The 23,398-nt window shown below is 44.1% G+C and overlaps 1 protein-coding gene across 6 annotated transcripts in view; it reads right to left on the bottom strand.

Annotated features, from left to right (window-relative positions):
• Window positions 1–23,398, bottom strand: part of sipa1l2a (signal-induced proliferation-associated 1like 2, genome duplicate a) — an 86,364-nt gene that overhangs the window by 52,399 nt on the left and 10,567 nt on the right. For all 6 annotated transcript variants that reach the window (XM_086179735.1, XM_086179732.1, XM_086179731.1 and 3 more), the window contains exon 2: window positions 701–2,483. In XM_086179735.1, the coding sequence (XP_086035861.1) occupies window positions 701–2,213 (1,513 nt within the window). In that variant the 5' untranslated portion in view covers window positions 2,214–2,483. The remainder of the gene's footprint in view (window positions 1–700; window positions 2,484–23,398) is intronic.

The following is a 23,398-nucleotide window of genomic DNA, read 5'->3' on the forward strand; positions in this document are numbered from 1 at the left end:
CATAACTGGTTCCCTCCAACATACTTTGATGAGCGTCTTCATTTTCACAGGAAACACAGAGTACTGAGTGAGGTTATGTACTGAAGCTCATTTAAAGGTGTTTTTGAGACATTCAGGCATCTATCAGTGTTAAAGGTGAAGCAGCTGTTTTCTGGGGGGGCTTAAGAATGAGTAATCTAATCTGCTGAGAGCAGCGAACACTAGGACAGTGGGAAAAACAGATAAGTATAATACTGGGATGGGCTGGGTTGGCATGGTATTTCCAGCCATGCTGATATAGGTGTTTTAATGAGGAGATTTGGGACCTTGACCAGGTTTTGCTGACCCCATCGTTTCACAAGCAGGGGTCTTCACACCCCTCTGGCTCTCACGGGGAACAGCTGCAACACACCCTCTCACTCACCTCTCTCTTCTCACATGACTAATCACAGCTTCTCCGCAGGGTTCAGGGCAATATCACAGGGAGGACATGACCACTCCTCTCCGAGGAAGTGAAACACACACCCTCACACCCAGCACAAGCCTGCTATTGTTCTGGCCCCAAATTCATCTGGTCTTGCAAAAATAACTGGGCCGTTGAGATATCTGACTCTACGAGCGGAGGCTGTTTGTTCCATTTAGGGAACTTTCTCTCATGACACTAGCATTTTTGATAGAAAAGAAAAAGTATTCCTAAAAAAATGTGTTTCTATATTCTTACCCTTTCCATAGAAGAACTTGTGGTAGTAGTATGCTCCAAGGTCAATATGCTCGATAATGTAGCGTTTCACCTTCTCTCTGTGGATAGGCTGGTTTTCTCGTGGCACCTCCAGTACAGAGACGCCTGCATTGGTGCAGTGGGAGCTCAGAGACGACTCAAAAGAGCAGCTCTCTGACATACCACTGTAGTTGGCACTGTTGGCTCTGGAGAGCGAGATCTTCCTCTCGCCTTCTCCACCGATCTCGTTACGAAAGTGCGGGCAGCTCAGCACAAGGCTGTTGCTCTTTCCGTCTCCCTCATCAACATCCAAGTTCTCCTTTGGGTTCAAGTCCTCCCTGCTGCCTAGAGGAGACTCAAACATGGGGGCGTTTCCGCTGCTACATCCTATTGCTCCACTATCTGGACCTGGTCCAGGTCCAACCCCAGCCCCAATGCTGGACACCCCACCAGCCCCAGTGCCTGCTGAGGCTGCTGAAGCCCCAGTCGTGGTGTTCTTTCTCTGGCTCAGATTAGCTCTGCTGGCTACGGCCTCGCTGATGTTAAAAAGAACGCTCTGGACGTCATAATGGGCAAAGCATTTCTGGAAACTGAGTGGTCGTCTGTCGTCTTCCATAGAAAGCCGCAGGGCGTCACTTTCACTCTTTATGGTCCGCAATTTCCTGAACAGAGATGTTTCTGATGACTCCGACTTGAGACGTCTCATGAAGGATTTCTCCCGTTCCCGACTATAAAGCAGAGAGTTGTCTATGTAGTCATAGCCTGGAATGTGGACTATCTCACCCCTGGCAATCTGGGCTGCTGTCTGCAAGCTGGGGGAGAGGGAGGCGTCACAGCGCAACAACTCAGGAAAACCTAGAGGAGGTATGCTGCGGTGGTCCAGAGTGTCCACCCGGTAGCCCCTAAGCATGGTGAAGAAGCCATCCCCGCTCAGGCCCTGGCGATCAATAGAGGATGTACTTCCATATTCACGGTGCAGTGAGGCGCCAGTGTTTGGATTGACAGCGTTCTGGTCCATTATGTCTTCAGAGTCAATGTCACTAATTGTGACATCGCTGTTACTGCGCTGGCGGATAGGGTGGAGACCTTTGAGCGGGGAGTGGCTGAGGAGGTCACTCAGTGTGTACTTTGCATCTGTGTAGTCTACCTCCAAACAGACTGCTTCACCTTGCTCCACTATTTCTACCGTGTTGTCCTGCTGGCCGTTCTGGAACACAGGTATCACACTTTGATAGTTGGGAGAAGGCCTTCCATCCCATGCATCTTTTCTTGGTGGCCATTCTGTAACCCTGGCACGGACACCCATTTTAGGCATGGCTGGAGTACCGTTTGTTTTTCCTGCACCTTCAGGTTTCCCCTGCATGTTGGAGGCTGGTGGTCCCATGCTACCATTGAGGGCTTTGAGTTTCCTGTTGAATAGCTCCTCTGACTGCATGGCTCTGGAGTATTCTTCTGGGCCTCCCACAAATCCCACAAGGTTTGATTTATTATCCGTTACAGGGCTGAAAATACTCATATCCTGCTGGCGGAGTCCTTGAAGAGCAAACTTCCAGGACCTTTCTTCATCATACCATGAGATCCGCTCACTGGCGAGCGGAGGAGGAGCCTCTTTCCTGAGTCAATGAAGCAGCCGTCATCATAACTCACAGGAGGCGGCGGGCACAATGATCGACACACAGCATTTGGATGTCAAGGACAAGTGTCTGAGGAGCGCTGAGGCGCGGCAGAGTGGAGTCTTGTCTCACAGCGTGCCGCCAATGCAGAACGACAGCTGGAAGAGTTGGATCTATGGCACAGAGACAAAAATACAGAAGAAAATGTTAGCGCACAGCGAGTGGGATAGGATACCTAACTGAGACATCTTCAAGCAAAACATAGGGAAAAACAGTTTGTGTTCCTGCAAATGGCTCCAAAACACAGAACACTCAGTTCATATTGCTGACCTAAATTGTTTGCACACTGTTACCCAGAAAAAATCCCACCAAGAGGTATTGGGGCTGTTTTAGTTTTGGAGCTAAGTAGAGCATAGCACCAAATACATCTAATTAGCATATCTGGAGAAAGGAGTTGTTGCCATTACCAGTCCATAACCAGACACAAACAGGTGATGACTTAAAGGAAAACCCAGTATACGGTCTTATTAATGCCACATTTTGGCAAAGGTTCTGCTCGTCTCGTGAACTCAACTGAAGGGAGGGAGCGTCATTCTTCCAAAATTGTTCTGTTTAGATTGTTGGTGGAGGTGGTCCTTGAGATTCTGCTGATTATGAAGGCAACAGCATAGCATTTTCAGGGACTCCTCTTCCATACATATGAAGGCACTGTCACCCCCGTTTCTCCACGCAGGTTTTTCCTTTAATTTGTCATTCGTCTGCATGTCCTTGTTGGTGCTTCCAGCCAGTGTCTAACAGATGGCAGTGAGGCAAATTACAGCAACAAGAGGCAGATGTTCAGCTAAATGTTCACATGTACAAATATCTGATCCAACCGCTTGCAGCATCATCAAGCCTGCAAATTATGCAGGAGAGATAGTTTTGCATATTCAATGGCAATTCCACTTCGCCTTTTTATCTGATGTTGTTGGTTAGAGGGGAAATTAACAAGGAGGTAAATTGACTGTGACAAATTTAAAAAAAAAAGAGATCTTATAATAGCCAAAAGTCCCTGAAATATTAGGCTCTAGCGGTGTAGCAGACTGCTGCTTCATAAATGCACGTTTATAAGTTCCTTTCACCTCGTTCAGCTCTGTTCAGCGAAACGATTAACACACAGACAAAAGGCTAGACCCAGCAGCTGCATTCAGCCTGAATGTTATGTTGCTGCACTGGCAGCAAACCCACACGAAGTCCACTGAAGTGACGTCGCTGTACATCAGCACATGTAGCCTTTCGTGAAAAAGGGCAGCAGTGTGGTCACAAGATGAGTTTCCATGTCATTGTCTGAAGAATTGTTGGTGAAATTGATAAATGTCGCAAAAAACGGAAATAAAAATCGGCTAGTTTTCGATTACACTAGGCTACGTCGTGTGTTTTTGACAAAAGATGGCAGTATTGAAAATGTACCAGCCAGCATCAGCTGCTTTCCAGGGACAACGTTTGGGAATATACATGAGGAGACAGGCGGTTGGTCACATAGGTTAAAGCTTTAACTGTTTTCTGAAAATGCAAAACCCACCAATTTTTTAATTTTATTTTACGGTTTTGAACTTTTCCAGCACGACATTTCAAAATACGCTGATTAAATAAGACAGTAACCTTGTTCAACTGCAGCAACTATTGTGACAGGTACAGCGTAAAACAGATGTGGATAAAATGCTAAATTAAAAGTACAGCTTTCCAAAAAAGAAATAAGAAACACAAGCAGCTTCCCCTCCTATCAACTATGTCCTGAGCTGTTTAGGTGTGTGGTAGATCCACTGGGGGTCAGCGATTGAACTGGATTCATTCCAGTTCCCAGACGCTGGTGCTGCATGGACAATCACGCCACACCTTGTTGCAGTCGTGACTGCAAGCCTTTCATAACACATTTTAAATGTTCTTTTCTTGTTCCTAGCAGGTGGAGTCGCTTATTTCTCCTGGTACAGCAATTATCTTAAAAACCTCAGGGGTTATCATCATGTGAACCCTCCCTCGAGTTACAACCGCAAGCAGACATTCACATCACAGATTGCTGCCTTGCAAGTTTTCGGCTTCAGTGAAAATGATAAGCCCCATTAAAGCTATTCTCCTTTTCCATGCGTCAGTGCAAACGTGATAAAAGACCAGAGCTGGGATCTCTCGCTCAGGTTTTGCTTCGGCTCTGTCCACAGGCCTTCAGCCTGATAGCCTCAGTTTCCAGACACTTTTTTTAACAATGTTGTGTCTTAAAAAAAAATGTATCTTAAACTATTAGCAAATGTTTCAGAATGAAAATAGGCCACATCGTGATTAATAACCATTCAAAACAGACAAAATAGTCTCCTGACTAGAAAGAAAAATCGTAACAATGAAATATGAGGTTTGGCTCGGGACAAATAAAAGGTTCACACATGCTCCAAATGTGTAAACAGAGATTGATAATGGTACCTGCTCAGTTTCTAAACCATCTGCAGCCCTCTCTCCTGTGAGGTAACAGCCTCCTGTAGGAGTGTGGTGTCACTGAGTTTAACAGCAGGCCGAGACAGGGTGACTAGATACTGTACTGTGTCGTATGAATGCATATAATAGCAGAAAAGACCAATCTGGGAAATATATTTGTTCATTACAGTCAGAAAATGTTGCATAATGGAATATGCAACAGGCGGCACGGTGGTGCAGTGGTCAGCACTGTACGAGCCCCGACTGGAGCACAGGATCTTTCTGTGTGGAGTCTCCATGTTCTCCCTGTTCCTGCGTGGGTTCTCTCTGGTACTCCAGCTTCCTCCCACAGTCCAAAGACATCAAGAGGGGACGAGGCTGATTGATACTCTAAATTGACTGTAGGTGTGACTGTGAGTGTGAATGGTTGTCTGTCTCTATGTGTTGGCCCTGCGATGGACTGGCGACCTGTCCAGGGTGAACCCCGCCTCGAAGGCTGCTGGGATAGGCTCCACCCCCCTGCAACCCTTAACAGGATAAGCAGTAGAAAATGGATGGATAGATGGATAGAATATGCCACTGGCAGCCATGTTGTAAACAACGCAGACTATCTGAAAAACAAGAGCAGCAAAGGACTACAAAAACCTTTATGTATTTCAGCATCTTGTATTACTAACGCATCACAAACTCATTGACGGTTGAAACTATCTCACCTGTCTTTAAGTAATTTAAGTATCAAAGAATTTACCTGAATGTTGAAAACAACAAAACAAAACAACAAAGCCAATATAAAAAGCATTTCTTCAATTTATGGGTTTTACACATTTGCGGTTCGGCCTGGTAGTTTTTGTGCTGACATACGAACATAGGAACCAATAATATAACCAGGCAAAGTACTGAATTCAGCAGTGAATGCAGTGCTATAAATCATAAACATCCATGAGATATTCTGCAGAACAACTCCCCCTTCAACAAATCTTCTGGAGGTTCCCTGGACCTTTTACTCTGGCTGAAGGGGCTTCATTATAGTTTTCTCCTGTCAAACTAAATCCATCTAAGGTCAATTTCAAGTCACGTCAGGGTGAAGAAGTGACTGTGGCTGCTGACCGACAGCATATGTCAAGCGGCGACTGAACTCTGCCTTTTCACACTCACAACTGGAGCAAGTGACAGCAAAATGTGCCACCTGTGCAAATACCTCCATCATTGCTGACACTCAGGAGGCTTTTACGGATGACTGCGAACGGGAAGAACAAAGAAAGTGACACTGTAATCTCAGCGCATGACAACACAACACCATGAATGACTTCTCACACTCCTCTGTGCTGAGCAGCAGAGTGAGGGATCTAATACCGCTCGACTTAACACTGCACATCACTGTGGCACAGAGAGCTACAAATCACTGGCAGTAGACAAGAATACTATAAACTCGAGGCAAAGACTTTCTCCTTTAAACCCTCTATAGTTTAGAATCACAAAGCAGTTTCACATTTTAGAGCTTCTTCTGAAATTTCTCCCCCTGCAAGGAAATTAATTTTTTTTTCTTCTAGCCAGCCTTCCCTTGTTTATGTTGCAACAAAAGGTCAGGAAGAGGTGAGCTGGCCTTTATTTCATGTGGAGGACAGGACAGGATAAACTAGTGAACATGGTGGTCTGTGTTTCCTTTTCCATCATTCTATTACCTTCTTTCCCACTGACAGTGATTCATGAACACAGTTGTCTCGTCTCTTCCCACCCCCCCTCAAACCAATGGCGAGTGTCACAAGCGACGTGGTCAGCAGAATCCGTGTGTGACCTGAAGGAGGCTGTTTTCTGTTCTTTCCCTTTGTGGCCCTGTGAACTTCTGAGGAGGCAAATGGAGGGTGGGCGGTCTGCTTGGCAAACCGCTATTTATTACAGGGGTAATGCATCTCTGTAGTGGGTGTTAAGGACACAAAGAAGGAGAGTGAGAGAAGTAGATTCACAGTTTATTCCAAATGGTATGATGCATCAACTCAGGAGGAAATAAAACAACAACTTTTCATCAACACAGCATAACAGCGATTCGGGGTAATGTTATTCACAGCCTCAGCCAAGTTTCTGTCACATTGTCACAAAACACCACACTCCTGCTTGAGCTCATCATCGTTGATAGGAAAACAGTTTGACTGTCAGAGAATTTATCAAAAAAGAGGACGTCTTCTGTCATATTTTAGCTATAACAGCTAAGCGCAATGCGGAATGTTTCTCCTGTGTGGCAGGCTATCAAAGCTGAGTTTAAATCATTGTACGGTGACGCAGATTTTGAAGTCACGTCGGCATTGACTGATGGAAAGGATAAAATTACAAAACAATCAGCTGTACCTTTATCTTTAACTCAGTGACCAGAGATTCATCAGATTTTTTTTCTCCAAGTTCATCTGACATTTAAATGGAGCGACTCGCACAGGGCACCCCAGGAGGTTGTACCGGCGCCTGGTTTAAAGTAGTAGTTAGTAGCAGACAGCATCTGACTATTATCCATCGCTCCTCTCTGACTCCATCATTATGTACTGAGTAAACATTAACAGACAAATCACGAGTCGAATCACCGCAGTTATTTATTATCAACATAAGAGCACAAGCCTAACAGAGTAATGAACTCATCAGGAGTCTGAGATGTCAGGTATTCTGCGTTTTATCTCGGTTCAGCCAGAGATGAGTGGCCCACCGCCTCTGCCAGCTATTAAAATAATCCTCCGACATCACGGCCTGGCAGATACTGATGCGCTGTGCGGCCAGTGGACATGTTCAGTCCACCATCCTGAGATTAACACTCCACTATTATTGATAGGCCTTTTCACCAGAGCAGGACACACAACATGATGTCAGCCAGCTCTGACAGACTCACCAGACTGACCTCTCATTAGTCACTTCCTTCTGAACAAAGCCCCCTGACTTCTTATCATTTTGCTGCGTTTTAGTTTCTGTTCTTTCCAGTTCACCAGATGATTATCTTCTGTGCCTGATCTTTAGTTTTTGGCCAAATTCACTTAAACAGAAAGTAGAGGTGGTGGAAAAAAAAGACAAAAGTCCCTTCCGGACATGTATGATATATAAAAAAGCTTGGAGGATGTGTCGAATTTACACAGACAATAACTAAAAATCCTTTCAATCAAAATAATACATTGAATATGCTGTTAATTTTAAAACTTGGCTGTCTCCCTGTTGATAAGTGGCAGAAGACATTTATTTTACATTTACATTCATCCACACAGCGAGGTAGAAATCACAAATGTAAACTGGCTATACTGCTGGGCTAATTTTTTTCCCCCCTCTACTAAAAAAGCCTCTGTGGTGCTGGCTAATTGCACAAGTTGAAAAATAGTGTGACAGGCAAGGAACACCAACAGTTGTAAAACTAAAAAAAAAAAAAGGTTCAGAAGCGTTTGTCTTGTTTTAAGTATCCTTGATAATGCACTTTAAAATGGAAATGTGTTCTTGTGGATTTAGCCTTAATCATTTCCTACTGGAGACCAGGTGCTGGACTGAGATTAGCTTCGAAACGGACTGTGACTTGATACATCACGTGCGTAAATTCAGTTTTTTGAACACTCAAACTTTCCCCTGAAGCAGGAGAGTGAGAAAACAGTAATCAGTGATTCTTCAGCATCCAGTAAAAATAAGAAAAATCTCAATGCTGATTAAACAGTACAACAACAATAATAACAATGCAGCCCTATTTGATTGTCAGTGACAAAAACATTATGAAGACAAGTGCATTCATAGCTGCAACACTTCAGTAAATCTAGCAAACAGCGAGTAGTGGATGCTCAAAAAGCGCCGAGTTATTATTATACAGCTTTAGAAAGATTTGACAGTAATTCAGGTCTCCCTTGATTTGTTAACAAGCTCATTTCATGTAGCGGTGATGACATCTTCAATTCTGAGTTTCTGCAGGTACTGAGAAACATTATGGACTTACATTATGATTAAAGACACAGCTGACACATTGAGGTAACAGCTGAATTGGACCTCTACACTCGATAACTTAAGGTTGCCTTTGGAATAAACCATGCTGCAGAAACTAAAAGAACTCCTGTCACAAAATATTAGTAAATTAGTTGTTAAAATTGCTTAAACTCACAAAAAGTCACAATTATGGGAGCAAAAATTTTTAAAAAAATCACTCTTTGCGATGTATGGCCATCACAGCTATAATTTGCCTCTTTGTTTCTGTCAGTGCACTCAAAGTGCAGGTCTACTGAAGAATATAGGAACACAGCGATGTTGAGCACAACGGCAAAGCTAAAGTGAGAACATCTCACCATTAAAGGCCGTGAATGAGGTAACAGTCCCCCAACCATCCTTCACACTCCCTTGAAGTTTTACATTCCTACACAAATGTGGCATCCTCTGATGTCCAGCCTCCTGGCCCAAAGATCAAGGTCAAACGTGTTTATTTAGTTTTGTGCAACTCTGGGCCTCGGGGTGAACACAGACCTGTGATTATGGCCAATTATCTTTAATAAAGCCTGGTGTAATTGAGCTATATTAATGCTCCTCTGTTCTCGGCGAGCAGGAAGTAGTAGCTGGCCTCGTCCCCAAGACGCCTCGACCTCCAGAGCTGAGGCCAAGCCTTGATGCAGCCCTTGTCTCCTCCCACAGCCAAATTAGGGTGCAGTGTGGGTTAGAGGCCAAGATGATTACACCAATTTTCCAGCTCATGGACTTCATCATATAGTGAGTCAGGCAGCATTGCTTTGTGAAGCCAAGTCCCTCTCACTGCATTCATAACATCATTTATCTTAGTCTCTTGCTACCTGTCTTGCTATGTTGACAGGCTGCAGTCTGTCAGACATTCATATGTCATAGTGTGTTTATCATTATCACACAGGAAGCCAAAACTTCAAGCAAACGAACCAGAGGGCATGTTGCCTATGCTTCGCTGGCTGTCATTTGATTCTTCAGTAAACTCAAAGTTAAAACAATGATGCGCACACTCCAATACCACCAAATGTGCCCTGCTTGGGTCTAAAATCAGCATTCTTTATTTTAAGCAGCGTTTATTTTAAATGTGGGTAAAGTTTAAGATAGTGGGTACAACTATGTAAAAGTATATGAGCAGAAAGTGCAGGCTTCAGTCTTCTCTGAGCACTTTGTTTACAATGTCTGTTTTTTCTTTTCTGTTTCTGTGTTGAGCAGCTCATCATCGAGTCCATCCACTGCCAAAGACTGGGACCCACACGTGGGTTGCAGGTTGAATTTCATTCGGGTCACCAAATCACTGTTAAAATGGGAACCACAGAGGAGAATGATGCTCTGCTCCTCTTTAACACCACACTGGGGGAAATTCTGAAAAGCAAGTCTGAGATGAGGACTATTAAGACTTGGGTTGTGATCTTTTATCATTCTGAAAAAGTGGGACTTTAAACAAAAAATAAATACCGACACTCCAGGCACGGAGTGCTAATAACATGCAGGAACACTTCCTCTCAGCAGGCCACAAAGGCAAAACAGAAGTGTGGATAGAAAGGGGGACTTGAAGATGAGCTAGAACTGTGGGGCTGCAAGACGGGCCAGAATTAAAAAGGGTTATTGTACCTGTGAGTCATGCGAAGGTAGTCTTGTGGAGTCCCTGAATAAAATATCGCGCTGGTAATGAGCACGATATGAGAAATGAGCTTTAAATTCCTCACACAGGCAGACTAAAGGAGGGGTATGCAGGCGTGTATGACTGCAACCAGACACGGGCATCTCCAGTCTGATCAGAACACTTTTATTTCTGCTTCACTGGAGCGATTCTTTACCTAACTGGGTTACTGCAAAGAAGAGTGTGAGGTTAAGAAGAGAAATGAAAGTGGTGGAGCGGAAGGAAAAAATGAGAGTGGGCCTTTTGCCAAAACTTTGCTCAAAGAAATCTGCGCAATTAAACCACAAACCTAATTAATTGGCAAATCTTATCCTGGAGAGTTTGTAACTGGGGCCTGGGAAACCACCACCACCACCACCTTCCCAAGTGTTTCCATAACTGCAAAGAACACTTTTATATAATCGCTTCACACACCAACCGTGGATATAAAAGTATAGACCAAAGAAGCACAAATGCATCATTCATCATCATTTGCTTTCATCTGATGGTCCCAAACCACAACCTCACAACAGGGAGGAATTGACCACCAGCTGACACTCGAATTAGCACCGATGCAAAAGCCCTGCCATTAAAGGCTGAACCCACCCTGTCCTGAACACTATATCTGAGCTGGTAATCATCTGACTCCACCTTCTCTTTTTGTGGCCAGACCACCAACCGGACACCCTGATGTGCCAATATTGCCTGTGGTGACTAATGCTGAGATTTTAATGGCAACTGTGAATGGAGAGTCACACCCTCAAGGGAGGTAAGGAAGCCAGCGAAATGAGTTTCAGCCAGCTGCCTTATCGAGCCTTACATGTGGGCTCAGCAGAGCGTCATACGCTGCCTTCAAAAGGGCTCGCATGGATGTGACTTTGGGAAGACTAAAAGATGCTCAATATGCATTTAGGCTAAGCAGGTTTGCGTTAGTAATAAGCTACAGCCTTACAAAAAAACAAGTGATTCATGCTAAACTGACAGCATCATCCACTAGAGATGTGACATTGTGACTTACACTCCTTCTGCATTCCATCTCTCCTTCACATCCCTCCTTTTCTATCATTTTAAGCTGGAGCTGGATACTTGATTTGAAATTAAATTTCATCATTTTTTTCATAGAAAGCTGACAGACACACAGATCCTTGGATCTCAAAGCAAAGAAAAGCAAAAACCTGTGTATAAAAAGTGGAAAAATACAGGAGGAGGAAGGAGGATTTAGATGCAGCTCTGGCATCATTTAACCAACAAAATATAGACCAGTGTGTTTGTTTTTCCCCCTGAACAAAGACACAGAATGGAGAGATCAGCCTCTTTAGAACAGCAGAGGAACGTGTGGATTAGGTGGGAATGTGTTCCAGCTACTTTGATGGTTTGCCAGAGTGAGTGACCCCATTCATTAAAGAACTTCTATTTATCACATTCAAAAGCAGCACACACTCCTCCTCGTAAGTTCCCTTTGCAACCGCTACATTCTGATTTTATGTTTGGACACTGAATCATGATCCAGATGTAATAAAGTACAGCTTCTGTACTTGTAGTAGATCTTTGTGCATTCAGGGAGCTCATTAAAAGGACATATTTTTCCTCAAGAAGCCAAGAAATGGCTAATAATTGTGCTACATTTAAGTCATTTAACCAGTGAGGAAATAAATAACAAGTTAACTTAATAATAAGTTCTTTGCAAACTTAGAATGTTTTGTGGTCTGTTTTCCTTGAGTAATGGTGTCTTGTAAGCCTTTTAGAGCAGGGCATAGTATTTGTGCATGATGACACGATAATAAAATACTTATTTGTTCATTCTTTAGCTCAACGCATTGACAGCGCACTTCTTGACAGTGATTTTAAACATTATAAGGGCCTTTGTACTGCTGTATGAAGTGAAAAGCTTTCTCTTTTTTTTGTTAAAAATCTTCCGTGTCCTTCAAAAACTCAAACTGAACATCCATGTCTTTCGCAACCTACCTCATCTGTCTCAGGCGGCGTGCATGCGTTCTGAGACCCTCTTCACTTTACTGGTTAAAATGAGACCAATCTGACAGGATCCTACTGGTGATGCCCGTAAACAAGATGGGCTCAAACAGAATAGTGGAGGAATGTGTGTACAAATGAGAACGTGCTTCCAGACAGAGAGAGGAGGAAGTCAGAGACGATTAGAGACTTTTTGTTTACATCTCAGCGCACACAGACCTTGAGTGACCCAACAGCAGAATAAGAACAATCAGTAGAAGAGATAAAAAAAAGGAGGTCAGACAGCGCAGAGTAAACATAGACCCTCACTGTCTCATCATTCCCCCGGCGCTGGGCTTCACAATGTACTGTGGGAAATACCCACGTTCGCTAGTATATACTCAGTTCACCAGGTGCACACACTGATGGAGAACACAGGAGTCATCCACAAACACGGCAGTGTGTGCAGGAGTCGACACTCTGGCTCCAAAAGAGCCCGTGTTCAATCTACTGAACATTCTTGAATCTGGTATTCTAGACAGGAATCTGAGTGGAGAGGAAGTGGATTCATACCCAAATCATGCTTCCAAAAAAAAACAAACTAGAAAACTGACAAAGTGAATTCCACAGATATACAACATACAACAGCTGGAAAACATGAAGCCTGAGAAATGTGTTACAAGCTGCACTATCAGATACCTGCCTCTGCTGGCTGCAGGGCTGAGCCCAGGTCACTACCGTCCACCAGTCCTCTCGCCACACCTCATCTGTCAACAGTTCTGCTCTCATGCGTAAAATTCAACACAAGATAGCCGTTTGCTTTGCCATGGACTTTTCTGTCTGGACTTGTGGTTATATCTTGATGTGGTCATATAATAGAGGCAGTTTTCCTACATAGCAAACTCCTTTGGACTTGCAGTAGCTCCATCTGGAACGTGCTGGCTACGTTTGAGTCTGCAGTGCATGGGTCACCCACGATTTGACTCTATTTTGCTTAGTTCATGGAGCAGTAAGTATTTATCAGAACAGAAAGTGCCAATTTCTTTAATTTCCCGCACACTTTTAAATGTCATAATATCTACCACATGTTTTGTTAGAAAGAGCAAAGTAAGCCAGAGAAAAGTTGTATGTATAATCCAGCGAAACAGAATGAAAGGAGAGTCATAACAAATCAAATTATGTGCACAGACAACATAATTGTACACCTTTTCTCTCTGTCTAGTCTTTCGAAGTAATCGATTGCTCTGTGAAACACCACAACAAACGATTCCAATCGATGCGCGTGAAAGGCAGCTTCGGTGCTTCAAACACAATCATGGTTTAGTGTTTTGTCACGCTCATTACACACCCAGAGCAGTTTTAAAGGGTTTTAAGAGATCTTATCACTTGGTGGCGATTAAGCTGTTTGTTCAGATTTTCATTCATTGTATCAACTGTCGCAGTATCTCTAATATAAACACGACACCCTGTGTAGCATCTTCAGTTTCAAAATTCCACAACTGGATAACGTATTAATGTGACAGGCGCTGATAAAATTACCGCATAAAACTGGGATGACAATCTTTACACGCCAAGATTAAGATAATTACCAACAGCAATCCATCAAGTGGCATCTTAACCACAGTCCTGGTAGCTTCAAATAACCACGCTGACGAGGTGCGGAGCTGAGTTGCAAAACAAAGTTCTGTTTTTAAAAGAAAAGAGGCTGTGGTTTGTCTCAGAGCAGCACCACAGCGGCAGTGCTGGCTGTAGTTAGTGCAGGGGAGCGGCAGGCCTCCTCCTGGCTCCACTGAAAATGGGAGTCTCCTACCCTGCTGCCCTGCCAGCTGGCTATGCGCCCAGCGCCTGCCAGGCAGCACATTGCCATTGTCCTTTGGTTGTTTCAGGGTGATCTGGGAATTAAAATAGACAGGACAACAGATTTTCCCTGTTTATTCACATGAGAACAAAGCACAACTGCTGCCTTGACAGAGACCCTCAATCCACCACGATAAAAGATTAAGCAACATGAACTTGGCCAAGGATTAAGTCGAGAGAGTTATTCTTTTACAAAATTAATCAAAACCGACGAACATAACTAATAGAAAAACAACTTATAATAAATGCGACAAGCACAGACTGCAGTTGCACGCCCTAGATACACATCCACAGTTTTAAAAGTCCCTCCCAGTCCGTTCAGGTCCATCAGCCTGACGCTCCTGTATGTTCCCAACAGAAGGAGATCATGTTAGGTCCTGGCTGCTCCAGCAGAGCCCCACTAACAGAGAGCGCTGCGCTGTGGCTCGACGCCAAAAGGGACCATCTGTCCCCCGAACTGGGCCTGGCCACACCGGCCTTTGCTGCAATGGTAAGACAGAAAGGGATGATGTGGCCCAGCAGGTCTCCAGAATAAACCAACTACCTAGTTTTATCAGCTCACATCCACCTTCTGCTCTCCATTAAACCAACGACAGCATGTCAGCGGAGTGCACTCACAGGGAAGGTGTGGAAATGGTGTGAGAGGAGCGCTCTAATTTCAGAAGTAAGGCAAGCTTTTAGCAGAGAAGTTGAGTTGAAAGCTGTGATAACATTGCTGTTTCTCTGCTCAGGTCAGTCAGAGTCCACATTGTCACATTATCACTGACAGACAGTGCGACACAGGAGGGAAGTTAAGTTGTGTGACACTGTAACGATTGAGACCAGTGATGCAAAACACATTCACTCACTTCACTCAGGAAGCTGAGCACACCAGTGACCTCAGAGCGTGCCGTGGAACATTTCTCCCTCCACTCACTTCAGTGGTACTCATTTTCTTTTCAAAGTTTGTTTTTCACACTGGTGTTGCTGACATAATTCTGGCATAATCCAGCGAATTTAGACCTCAGGGCAGCAGCTGGGAGCTCCACGGCTGACACACAGTAAAGTTTGGTCAACCAGAGGATGTGAACGGGGGATAACTGCTGGGCGGGTTAGCACAGACACATGGATGAATCACATTTATTCACCTTGCAAGAACCCTCAGTGCTGCCTCTACCAAAAACACTCACCAGTTCTTCCTCTGACATACCACTAGCTAAACCCAAAATGCTGTATTCTAAAAATATCCCTGCGCACATAAAAGCAAGTAAACTGCAGGCTATGCATTATTTAATCTGAACACATTTTCATGAGAGCACCACAAACTGTACCAGAGCAATATCAAATATTACAAGTGGCTGTGCTTACCTGAATAGGAATTAAGAATCCTTTCATTAGAGCCATAAATCCTGAGAGGAGAGGACACAGAGCTCCATAAGCCACTGAGATAATGAGCCCACTGTGGAGATCCTATCTATCTGCATTAAATCCATCAGCCACTTGTTGAGTCCAAGCCATCCAAAAACACACACGTGAGAGAAAAATCTGCCTCACTTGACAGCAGAAAGGCCTTAAAATAGACAGAAGCAGCGCAACTCCCCTCTCTGCTCCTTCATTTGATGGAATATCCCAAAAAATGGAGAAAGATGGTGGAATAAAAAAGGAGAAAGTAAGATGAAGACAAGTCTGGCAACCATCAGGGAGTCAATTTGGTGAACTGCATACAGCTGCCCCTTAATGCATACAACCCTCGCCCTCCCCCTGTGACAAAGCCACCAACAGCTGAATGAGACTGCAGCATTAGCATATGTAAGGGAAAGTAGGTGGCTGTGGGGGGAGAAAGGCTGCAGGGTGTTGGAGCTTGGAGGGAGGGGGGTGGACCGTGACATTCACAGCTCCTCTGCCTGACAGGAAGGACAAGAAAAAAGAGAGGAGGCAGAGGGGGGTTATTGTTTCTGGGTAAAGATGCCCAGGTCAAGCCTGTGACCTTAAAACTTCCTTGTCATGGCTGACATTTGGAGTGGAAGATGGAGGCATTCACGTATCCATACGCTGTCCTGTCAACAACAGATGGGTTCAGAGGCCTCAAACAGACAAACGTAACCAGAGCGGACATGACCACATCAAACAATGAGATAAGAAACACACACATGTTGAGTGAGGGAATGCCCTTTTTCTCATAACAGATAATTCCTCTGCCCAAATGCCACACAATGCATTTCAATATTTTTTACTTCGGCTGCAAACCTTAGCAACAGACAGGTGGGGGCAGGGAGGGCAGACGCTGTGATGGTCCTGAAGTTCACACTGCATCGCCGTCAAAGATCATTGTCATTTTCACACTCCACAACTTACTGTCTCCTATCTGGAATCTTAACGTCCTCTGAGTACTACTGTGCGTTTACATGATGTTGGAAAAAGTCAATTTATGGTGTTAGTCATGTAAACGTATCCTCCTCACTGAAATCATTCTTTTTGAGTTTGGTAGGTAATGCCATTCGGGATCCATGTACACAGGCATATGTACGCTTCAATCAGCCCTAAGCTGTGGCTCGGCATTCTACGTGTGTTAGTCCATCTGTGCTATTTAACCTGAGAGTGACAATAACGTTGCTTGCTAACTTGTTTCGTACGTGACAAAAGGCAAAAGGTCAACTGGACAAAGGCCAGATTGCAAACAGCAATATTTTTTCAGAGGCAGCCAAGCCTCTGTCAATCGATCCTTCCGTGGTTCCTGGTTCCAATTAAATGTCCTAAGTGAGCTGTAGTATGGATTATTACAGCTGTGCATGTAAACCCACTGATTGGTCCATGTTGCAAATGCACAAACCAAATCCCCTCTTGATGAAAATTGCACTTAAAAAAAACTCCAGCAAGGATTTGACCAGTTGGTGTTGGGTAGTAGTGATTACAGGCCAGCTTGTTGAAAATCAGGGCCTCAGCTAGGAGGTTGGGAAAACATACCTGAGAATGGAGAAGTTACACTTGGTTGAGGGCCAGGATTAACAGCAACCTCAACAAACATTCCTGCACACATTTTTAACCACTAACCGCTGGAGCGGAGCAGTTGGATGGCCATAGATCTCAGCAACAATGTGAGTAAGCCTGATTAAGGTTTGAGAAAATAACTGCAACTTAATGTCCAACCACAACAAAAGTGTTTGAAGCAAAACTCCTCTTCCCTTGCGGTGAAATGCCACCCTACATAGATAAGTAAAAGATACAGTACACATTTTCAGGCATTGGTGGTCTCCTGGAAGACATTCGTATTCGAAAACATGCAGTGAGTTGTTCACACGGAGTGACAGCAACTGAGCAAGGAATGAAGAGAGAAGTTTAAATCCTGCTAATGTTTTCATCTCAGCTCAACTGGCTGCCAGGAGAAGCGGGTGGGACTGTGGGTTGTGGGTTTGTTGGCTTTGCAAAGTTACAGAAATTGTTGGATCAAGCTCTTTCCCCTAATGTGACAGTAGAAAGGTTTGAGGCCACGAGGCGCTTCACTCTGAAGTGTGTTTACTGTATGTGAAGCAAGTCATTTCCGAGGAAGTCAGGCTTCCTCAGACCCATAAGGCCATGAAAAATAACAACACTGTGACGTAAGTGAGTTTTGATGATATATTTCTCCTCCTGTCTGGTGAAACATAATTGAGTTTCAGTGAATTTAATTGGAAAACACCAACACTGTCTCAGTCTCACCACTTCCTGATGACTGCTTTGCTCTATCTGTTGGAGGTAGGCGCATGTTAATAGCAGGAAATGACAGACTTTAATCAAGCTGAATGAATGGCAGCAAGTACAGGTCTTTGTGCCACACACTGCTTTGATCCAGCCTCTGCAGGCAGCCTCTCAGCTTTGATTTGTGTTAAGGGGAAGGAACAGGTTTTATTTGAAGAATGAGAAGCCCCAGGAGGTAACACTTACAATTTCTTGTCACTGCATCCCAGCAAACAGACAAACTATTCATCAGCCAACACACATGTGCTGCAGACCCTGTGGAGAAACACACAAGCCCACTAACACTGCTTGTTTACACATGAACAACTGGGTCCGATGGGTAATTTACATACCGAGGGTAGTCATTACACATACACAGCGACCTACATTCACAAACTCTAAAAACATATCTTTTAACAGCTCGTCTTTCAAAGGCTTCACAAGGAGTTTGAGGATTTGAGGAAATACGAAGACGTTTGGGGAATTTGGTGAATAGTCACTGAGCCCAAATGCTTGGAGAAAAAAAATAAATAATGCACTAAAGAGAAGGTTTCTTTTGTGACACTTGAACGGTTATTTGCCTCATTCACATAAACGTTTCATCTGATTTAAAATGGATTTCTCTGTGATGACCAGAAACGAAACACTCAACATACTACATTCTGAAAGGAATTGCTCAAAATTTGGGCAAATGCACAGTTGTGCCAAGAGTTGGCTGAGAAGAGAATGATGTTGGCATATTTCTTGGCTGGGCATAATCTATCCCAGTAAACACAGACAGAGGAAACTGGAGTAAACAATATAGACTCCTACAAACAAACAATCGCCACTATCATGTGTAAAATATCCAGCTTCAGACCTGCTGGTGGTGAGGTTTTATTACCTTACAGAGTCAAGCTAACTGTTCCCCTGTTTCCAGAATATACTGAGCTAAGATAGCCTGGCTCCATCATTCTCCCCCTTATAAACACTGTCCTCTCTGTTGCATCAACTTTAAATGTGGGCTTCATCGAGCAGACTGAAATGGGTGCAGATCTTTACACTAGACAGCTTTTACCACCTGCTGTAGGTTCCTCCGTTCTCACTTTATCTACCAGCATGATTCATGGCATCGAAACTATTTGGGAGCAGAACGTAGTCCAATGTATGCAACTTGCTCTCCATACAAGATTTCAGCTCTGATTTTCACTCACCAGCAGGTTTAGGAGCTCACTGACAAAAGCCCAAGATCAGAGGCAAATCAGCGGTTGAGTGCTGCTGCAAGTGAACTTCGATGTCACTTTAAAGATTTCATTCGTGGAGAAAACCTGAGTCACAGCACTGTATTTTAGACGCCTTCAAGTGTGTCTTGAGGGGATCTTTAATGGACAGATAAGAGCCTGGTATTGATCTTTTCATCTCATGACCACAGCAAAATGAGGACATATTTCCAGAAATGTCAACCCATTTCTTTAAGTACTGCTGAAGCATTAGTACCTCACAGAGCCTGGAGACGCTTAAGTGCTGCCATTTTGTATACTTTTACCTTATATTGTGTAAGACCAATAATAGGACAATTTAGTTCCCTTTGCACACAATCTGAAATAAGTCTAATTATCCAATATTTACACTAAACACAGTCTAGGCTGATCTACTCATTTATTATCTCTGTTCTTGGAGTACGTAGTTTCGCTTTTACAAGAAAAAAAAATGGCTTGAAGGTGATTCTTGCCATCCTTGTGTCAGAGTGCAAATACAACCAAATGCACCAGGGTAGTGTGGTAGTCATTGAGTCTTTCCACATAATTACAGTACTAAACAAGTTAAACAACATAATGTGGAAGGGAACAAAGGTTTCTGCCTGATTACTTCCAGCAGGGGACATTTAAAAATCCATAGAGAATGAACGACACCTGTATCCGCTTAGATTGAGCTCTCTTTCAAGAGCGTGTGACGATAGCCAGGCATGTGATGCATTTGCCGTCCAGTATTTTTAGTCCTGCTGATAACGGCACGCTGAGGAAGGACATGTTTCTCCTTAGTTATGCAGAGCGGGAGAGGAGCTTTTTAAGGAAATGGCTTGTTCCTCCTGCAGAGAGGAGGGGAGGAATAGCAGCTGGCAGGCAACAGGCAGACCCAGCACCTACGAATGTCACTTATCCCTCATCTGTCCCCCATCTTCCCTCTATCTCCCTCTCTCCCCACCTTCTCTCCTCCTCTCAGTTTGTTCTATATCTGTTATCTAAATTCATCTAAGAGCAGGAGGCTGAGCTGCCTCCTCTACCCTCCCATGCCACTCCATCTTCCCAAAAGAGAGAAAAGGAAGGGGGTAGTGGGCACATGAGGTTGAGGGGGTGGAGAGTAAACAGTGGCTTGCATCCCTCTAGGTTGTTGCTAGGCAACTTTTTCTGCATATGACAGCAATGAGTGACAGCAGACCTCCCTTCAGAACAAAGACAGAAAAGTTGAGGGAGGGAAAGGAGAGAGGAGCAGAGAGCAGAGCAGAGATGAGCAGTATTCCAGTGAATATAGGGACAGAAGCATTGTCAGGAGTTTTTAGGCGATACAAAGCCAAATAATTTAAAAAGAAAAAAGGATACAGCCAGTAATCATTGAGGAATCTCCCATGTGCAAGTGGAGATTACATGCCAAGGGGTTGCAAGACAAGCAGAAGAATTTTAATATTCAAAAAAATGAAACTGAAGCGAAATTTACTCCAAATTCAAGGATAAAAGTTACCATGGCTAACCGGATCTCAACCCACGGACAGACACAATATAGATGTGGTCTTGTTTGAAGTTGTGTTTTAACATACGCGGGCTTGGAAACTTTGCGTGTTCATATCTGATAAAATAATCAGAATTCATCATCCTGTTAAAACATTGCTACTGGCACACTTACTTGATTCAAGGTTTACTTATATTTTGAAGTATTGCACATGGTCTTTCATTACAAAAGAACATATGATTAAGACCTGTAAGAAACCCCTGAGGCAGAGCACCAGCATTACCACAACAACCTATAAACTATATTTTGGCAAAAGTTGGCACACACCAATGGTTCCGGCTCAGCACATTTGTGCTGAGCAGATGTTGTGCTTCATCCATAAGGCAGATAATAAGCGTTTTTGACAATTGCGGGGGCTAAAATTAGCATGTGAGTAATAATCACCGACCAGGGAGTTTGCTGCAAGTTTGGCAGGGGCGAGGGAGTTGAATGCCAGATCTGGGGTGCTGCACTGCGGATGTGTGCAGAGGTAGCAGGCAGCCAGAAAGCTATGGAAACTTGACACTGGAAGCCATATTGTTAACAGCAGATCAGGCAGTGTTGCCAGTATTTTTGATGACCACAGAGGATTCCGGATGCCTGCAACAAGGCTGACGAGTGAAGTGGTAGACATCTCCACAAACATGCGGTCGGACAAGAGGTACATTCCTAAATCTATCAACCTGTTGACACAGGTATTCCCAATGAGAATTTGACACTTATAAAGATGCAAGAAAATGCAGCTCAGTGGCTACCAGGAGCGCATGTTTCAGCGGAGCAATTCCTCCTGTAATTAATTAAATTCTCCAAAGGGAAGTCTGATTAAGTGAAAACTCCTCTTATTCTCCACAGGCTGTGTTTGCAGAGTGCAGAGAGATCGCTCCAGTACAGATCCTGAGAACGAGGCGGCCTTGGTTTGGCATACAGCTGGCATCTCTTTTGTGGAGTCACTTTCAAAGCTTCTTCTCTGCAAGTGGCATCAAAAACATCTGTTCCCAAGGCAGCCACCCACATGAGAGATTGCCCAGTCATAGCAGGACGGCCTGCAGATGTATGGAACAACCAACATGCAAATGTAGATGTTAAACGCCAGACAGCCACAATGTGACAGTTAGACAACATGCCAAAAGTCACAAAGGGGAAAGACGAGGAAAAGACAAACAGAGAGTGGCTACAAAATGATTGAGGAGACGAATGAAAGGAGGGGGGAGCTAAGTGGAGATGATAGGTTGTAGAGGAGGAGGCGTATAATAGCTAGTAATTCTGAGTCAATGTCTCCAGGCCATGTTGAAGGATGTGCAGCGGTAGTGGCAGTGGCTTTAAATCCCAGCCAGCAGACCAATTTGACCCGTTCAAAGCAGTTTCCCTGTCCTGTTCAAAGCACTCCTAGCACGGCTATATTGAGACTGGCGTGTTTAGGGTGTATGAGAAGCCTTAAATGTGCATTCTGCTGGTGCACAGAGCAGCGTAGAACACTGCGTCATTAAGGCCAGTGCGTAGTGTCCACAGACCAGTAAAAAGACTGATAGTAGGGGGAGAGCGTATAGAGGGAAGCAATGGGAAATGGTCCAAGTTATTTCCATTCCCTCAGCCCGTTTATGGAAACATTATGGGAGTAAGGTTCAGTTCTCACGGAGGAGGAAAAGATTGGGGAAGCAAGTAAGAAAGAGAGAGAGACAGGACAAAGTGAAGGAGGAGGGACTGAAGAAATGCTGCTTTTAGCCGTTTTCTCTGGATAAGACCGTGCTCCCTGTGTGTCCTGCATTGTGTAGTTTTCCCTCTGGCAAAGGGCACAAAAGCCTCTATTTATCTATCCTGAGCATCTAGCCTTCTTGAGAAAAGACCCTGAAAAGCAGGCAGCCATCACATGTGCCAAGGTGACATGGCTTTTCCCTTGTTAACACTTTAGTCCTGCACCCGGAGTGCACCCAGCACAATCTCCACTGGAGTGAGGGATTACTCCTGCCGACAAACAGGCAAAAAGAACATAGTACATCTGTTCAATATATTTGCATTTCTTTGGTTGAGATCACAATGCAGCACTTGACTCGATGGAAGGCGAACATTCTCAGTCAGGCGTGAGAAACCCACCCCATCAATGAGGCCTTTTTCCACCCTTTGGTGTCTTTAACCAGGGTAACAGCACATCACAAGAAACAGCCTGCACAAAACACAATCTGTCAACTTGGAGACAGACCGGGCCCATTTATTCATGATTCGCTCTCATCAATTTCTATTTACTCAGTGTTCTTGGGAGTAGAAAGGGGTCCAAGTGCAATTTTAGGACATAGCAATGTGTGCTATTCAGCAATCTGCAGCTCTAATTGCAGAGTGTGAGGAATTTTCTACGTCTCTAGCATTGAGGCACAACAGCTGCAGCTGGCATGGCATGTGGTGGGTGTGTTTCAGGGAGGTTTGGCGTCTAAAAGGGTGTCAAAGACTAATCTCCCACTGAGAGCCACCCACACATGTGCACCTACGCAACAACACTCACACATGCTGACAGTCTTGCATGCACTGACAAGGTCCCAATCATGCAGCGTAAGGAAGTATATTTGCATTAATAGGATGCCAAAGCAACAGGGGGAAGACTGCACGCCCTTCACTCCCTCTCTGCTGCTGCTTATCAACTTGATCACACGGATTTTGTGGTGAGTCAGCTGCCACGAAAAAAACAACAACAAAGATAAACACATGCCGTTCATACCATCATCAAGTTGTTGTTACTTCCTGCCGTACATTTGGGTATATACACACATACTGTACATCATATAATTAAAAGATAGATGCATGTGGATTTTTTACTCATTT

This window comes from Aulostomus chinensis, chromosome 16 (assembly GCF_037954235.1).
Source record: "Aulostomus chinensis isolate RoL2024-O1b breed Wild chromosome 16, RoL_Achi_v1.0, whole genome shotgun sequence".
Taxonomy (NCBI): domain Eukaryota; kingdom Metazoa; phylum Chordata; class Actinopteri; order Syngnathiformes; family Aulostomidae; genus Aulostomus; species Aulostomus chinensis.